Source organism: Hevea brasiliensis, chromosome 1 (assembly GCF_030052815.1).
Source record: "Hevea brasiliensis isolate MT/VB/25A 57/8 chromosome 1, ASM3005281v1, whole genome shotgun sequence".
NCBI classification, from domain to species: domain Eukaryota; kingdom Viridiplantae; phylum Streptophyta; class Magnoliopsida; order Malpighiales; family Euphorbiaceae; genus Hevea; species Hevea brasiliensis.
In genome coordinates, this window is record NC_079493.1 from 86,393,640 (window position 1) to 86,399,371 (window position 5,732).

Below are 5,732 nucleotides of genomic sequence, written 5' to 3' on the forward strand. Positions count from 1 at the left end.
TACAAAGAAAAGTGAGAAATCGAAAAACAGACAAAACCAGTGTCTGAAAAATCGGAAACATAACCCGAACAGGGGCATTATGGTCATTTGACACCCCGAATTGTCTTTTGACCTAAATGTCCATTAAAAATAAATAATATTACACTTAGAAAATGAAATGAAAAATTAGTTTAGTGGTACCTAATACAAATAGCTAAAATCATGGTTTAATGTGGAATAAATGCACATTTGGCTTATTATATGATAAAATTTTTTTTAGTGGACCACTAAGAACATTAAATGGATTAAATATACTCATAAGTGGGCAGATTTCTCCCACTCAAACCTCATCTTCCTCACTTAGCTCAACCATGCCGTGAATGAAGATGAAAGAATCCACCATTGACGTTTTGCATGAGCTCACTTAACCTCCACATTTTCAACTCCAATCCTTTAAGTTCCTTCATAAAAAATGGTCTACACATCACAAGGAAGATATTGATACCAAATTTGAGAAGTTTGGTGAAGGTTTAGCAAGTTACAAACAAAGGTAAGTTTACATTTTTGAGAATTTCCTTGTTAAACTTTATGTTTATGTTATGGGTGTTAGTTTTGTGAAGGAAATTTTGAAGTTTAAATAGTTATTGAGATAGCCATTTTTGGACAGCCATGGGGTCACACATTTGATGATTTATTATGCATATAATTGATGAGAAATAATGTTGATCATGGTAAATTAATATCCTAATGAATTGTTTCACATATATATGGTGATTTTGGCACTTGGATGAGAATTGATGGATTGTAGGTCAATGTGGTGTTGAAGAAGATTTTTGCATCTTGGGAACCCTTGAATAATTGTATGTATTGATGGAAGTGTTGGCAGAATGTTGACATAGAAGAATTGATGAATGTATATGTAAATTAGTAGTGGAGATTATATGTAATGATTAGGTGTATTTATGTACATATATTGCTAAATTTGGACTTTGTGGTTTAGGGTTGTATTTGATGTATTGAGAATGTTTGTATTCTGTCCAAATTGACCATAGTAAGAAGTGATAAATGAATATGGAATGGTATAAAATCAGAATTAGGTATGGGGATTTAAAGTAGAGCAAGTTAAATGTGTGTTTGAATTGGGGTTTGAAAGACATATAGAGGGCAGTGTGCAAACAGACCAATAAGTTTAAATGTGTAACCTCAATTGGTATGAGACCAATTGGAGGTGAAACTAGGCACAAAATGTGCCAACTTTCATTGAGAAAATATACCAAAATTCTGCTTGCAAGGTGACCTAAAAAAATGACCAATTCGGATTAGGTGCAATTAGGACCTGAAAAATGACCAATTGGGCAGCAGTGAGTGTTTAGGCCATAACTCACTCAAACCAGGTCCAATTGACCTGAAAGTTTGACCAAGAATAGTTAAGATCCATACCTACAAGTCTTATGAAGACACCAAAGCCCAGAAATGACCATAAGCAAGTCAAACAACTTGCACAAGTTCGGGTCCAAAAACTGGCCGAACCATAGTTGACCAAATTGACCAAAAATTGACCTAATTGGTACCATTTGACCAGCAATAGTATAATGACCATAACTTGGACTACTTAACTCGGATTGACCTGAAATTTTGCCTCGCGTGCAATAAGACCTAGATCTACAAGTTTGTAGTTTTGACCGAAACCCGAAAACCGAGGGAACTAGGCCGTCCGGCTAGGTCAAACCAGTATCCCGGAATCCAGCAATTTGCATTAAAGTGCACTAAGCAAGGAAATGACTTTGGTAAAACATACCAAATCTAAAACCCTATCGAATGTGACATATTAACGACACTAAAACCTAATTTACCTAAAACGCAACGAGGGTCGGTATATTAGGTGATTAAGTGAATAATTGAGTTCAGTGCATTATTTACCAAACACCATCGATAGAAACAATTTAATTTAGTACTGAAATACTTCAAATTGTGTTTCTCAGTTAACAAGGACTCAACAAAAGGGAAAGAAACACTGAGTCCAGACCAGGGAGGCAGTCATCAGAGGTTTGTGCACAACTAGTTTTCAACTGATTTTGTTCTGAATAATATTTCATATGATTAATTATATGTTATTGTTTTAAATTGTGTTTGTGCACAACAACTATTTCTCTTGAATTTTTCAATTGAAATAAATATTGACTATTTGTATATTATTATTTTAAATTGTGGAAATGTGTTTGATGAAAACTTATTGATTGAAAAACATGGTGAATGGTTTGAAACTGTGAAAAATTATTTGAATCATATTGATGGATACTTATTGATTGAAAAGCACTGTAAATGGTTTTTGTGGAAATTGAAGTGAATTACGAATTGTGTTGCCATTTTGTGAATGGAATTATAACTTTGGAAATTTATTGGATTCTTACGGATCATTTGAATAAAATGTTTGGAATTGTTTTGACTCACAATTGGCATGACACTGATACTATGTTCCTCCTCCTTTAATGGGGTGAGTGTGATTATTCCTCCCTCTTCGACTTATCAGTCTGGGGTGAGTATGATTATGTTCCTCCCTCTTTGACTTCCCAGTCTAAGGTGAGTATGGATGAGTACTCATTAGATAGCTAGCTTCCTCCCTCATTGATTTCGATTATTGGGGTGAGTATGTCTTGTCGTGGTGTACAACACGGCATATATGGAAAAATTTGTGTCATGACCTAAATTGTGTTATTGATTGGCAACATTGTATTGTTCAATTATTTGATCGAATGGTGTTATTGATTTGCAAAACGATATTATTCAGTTATTTGATCAATTGTGTTATTGATTTGCAAAACGATATTATTCAGTTATTTGATTGAATTGTGTTATTGATTTGCAAAACGATATTCTTCAGTTATTTGATCGTATTGTGTTATTGATTTACAAAACGATATTATTCAGTTATTTGATCGAATTGTGTTATTGATTTGCAAAACGATATTATTCAGTTATTTGATCAAATTGTGTCATTGATTGGAAAAACTGTGTTATTCAGTAATTTGATCAAATTGTGTATGAATTGGCAATACGGTATTCTTAAGCTATTTGACTAAATTGTGTTATTATGAATTTTGATAATTTGTGAATTGGAGTTTAAATTCCTTATGACATTCATTGTCTTGAATTTAACTATGGTTTTAAGTATCCACTATTGATATGATTTATGAATTGTGATTTAAAATTGTATTTGGTTAATGTTGTGCACCACTGAGACATTGTCTCAGCGATAGCTTTATTCTTTGTCGCAGTAGAGAGATAGACAGGCGGCAGACTAGGCCGCTAGTACATCCAATGAGGATTACAGTATAACGAGTATACCAATATTTTGCATTTTGTACTGTAATGTATATTCACTGTATGTATATTTTGTTGTTGGTGTTGAGCAGTTGTAAATCCAAATTGTACATTTGACTTGTAAAATAATTATGAGTGGTTTTGGCTTGTACAAATTGTATTATATTTCTCATATCTCAATCTTTGAAAAACCACTGTGGATTTGACTTGATAAATTGTTGTGTTGAGAAATATATTGGAGTTGAGATTTGGAAAATAATTGAAGTGCTTCTTACAGGTTTTCTGAAGAACTATTTTATCCAAAACACAGATGGCATTCTGCCAAAATTTTTACAGAAATTCCAAATAATTCAAATGAGTTAGTTGTTTCACTTCAGTTCACCAAAGTTTTTAACACCTGTAAATAGTGCTCACCACTGTAAAAGAAATAAGAAAAGTTTTTAAAATCCCTTGTAGTATATTTAATGGGTTATCAGTAGACGGAGTTGGTAATTCATTAGGTATACTACGGGATCATGTTATGCCTTACAAAGGGGTAGGGTGTGACATGCTTAATCATAAAAAGAGGTCCATTTACAGAATTACACTTGACACCATGGAAAAGTAATCAAGTGTAGGTAATAAAATATACTTTACTAAAAATACAGCATAGGGATATCTTCAGCTTCCCAATCGTCAAGCTCTTGTCCCTCTGTGATTGGTGAGATCAGTATTTTGGACATAGAATCTTGGTGCAGGACATTGATAGATGATTCTGAGGGAGATTCTCTATCCTTTTCTCTTAAGTTCTCAATGATTGGTCTGGTGAAAACGTCTGAGATTTTTCGGATGTCTTTCTTCATTTCGAGAGGTTTATCGAATTTCTGATCCCTGAGTAGGTTTCTCATCCAGAACCTTTTATCAGTCAAAGCATCCTCATCATATCCCAATCCTTAGCGGCCATTCCTCTGAGCGACTGACACGGGTTAGATAATTCCTTACAGGGTGACACCTAACCCCTTGCCCTTTTCATAGCCATTTTTCAGCATTACTTTTGCAACCATGGTTGCAGCTCTCTCGTCTCCCAGAACAGTTCCTTGTAGCTCTAAAGCTTGAAATGAGCTTTCTAGAGATCGTTCACTCGTTTCCACATAAGGGACTGATTGTGGCTTGGCAACTAGCATAGCTTCTTCTCCTCTTACTGTAATGATTTTGCCGTTCATGACATATTTGATCCTCTGGTGTAGAGTTGAAGGCACTGCGTTTGCTGAATGGATCCAAGGCCTTTCCAACAGCATAGTGTATGTTGGTTCAATATCCATTACCTGGAATGTTACATTGAAAGTATATGCCCCTATTTGAAGTGGCAAATCAATGTCTCCTAACACTTCTCTCTTTGTGCCATCAAACACCCTCACAATCATGGAGCTTTGGCGTATTCCAGAAGGGTTTATCAGGAGCCTTGCCAGGGTTCCATTGGGTAAGAAATTAAGTGCTAAGCCGTTGTCAATGAAAAGTTTAGCAACCAAACAACCTTTACACTTAACTATCACATGTAGAGCCTTAGTGTGCTTCAAGCCAGCCGAGCCTATTTCGTCCTCTGAGAAAGTGATGAAATTGGATGCCTGAATTTGTCTAACTATCTTTTCAAATTGCCCAGGTGTGATGTCAGGGGTTATAAAGGCCTGGTCTAAAACCTTCTGTAAGGCGTGGCGATGCACTTCCAAGCTCAATATTAATGACAATAAGGAGATTCGAGCAGGTGTCTTCTTTAATTGTTTAAATACATCATACTCACTCTGCTTCATGATTTGCAATAGTAGTTCATCTTCTTCCTTCCTCTCACTGGATTCCCCCTTCTCTACTACTTTTCCCACCTTCTTCTCAGTTTCAGGTGACTCTCCTACTTTTGCTTTCCCTTTACTTTTCTTTTCCTCAGTGCTATAACACCTCCCACTTTTAGTAATAAATTCTACTTCTGGATTTGGAGAGTCATTTGTTAGGGCAGGTTCTGATATGAATTGGGGAGCAAAGTCATTGGAGGGACCTGCATAGGTCATTTTGAAGTGAGCATGAGGAGTGAAACATGGTTTAGGGGTTGTGATGGGTTGAGTGTAGGTATGATTGAGGGTAGGGATGGAAGTACTGCTGGATGCACTCTGTGAATAAACTTGGAAATTATAATTCCAAGGCACAGCATGAGTATTGGTAACAGGCATAATTCCGAGGCACAGCACGAGTATTGGTAACAGGCAGCTGTGGTGAGGTACGTATGATTGTCTGAGGTGGTGCTGGCAGTGTTGATGTGGCGGGAATAGAAAAAAACATTTTTGGAGTAGATCTTGAGATGTCTTTGCCATAAATGGCGGTGCTTACTTCCTTTTCCTCTTTTGATTTTAATTAGAACCTCAAGATTTTCAGCGATATCATCCTCCAAATTTCTTCCTTAAATT

The 5,732-nt window shown here is 35.8% G+C and overlaps 1 protein-coding gene across 1 annotated transcript; it reads right to left on the minus strand.

The window, feature by feature from the left end:
• Nucleotides 1-3,935: 3,935 nt before the first annotated feature.
• Nucleotides 3,936-5,498, minus strand: LOC131183195 (uncharacterized). Its single transcript, XM_058153456.1, has 3 exons — nucleotides 5,078-5,498; nucleotides 4,282-4,999; nucleotides 3,936-4,170 (listed from the first exon to the last, which is right to left on the minus strand). Exons 1-3 carry the CDS (start codon nucleotides 5,496-5,498, stop codon nucleotides 3,936-3,938), a joined length of 1,374 nt encoding a protein of 457 aa, XP_058009439.1.
• Nucleotides 5,499-5,732: the final 234 nt, after the last annotated feature.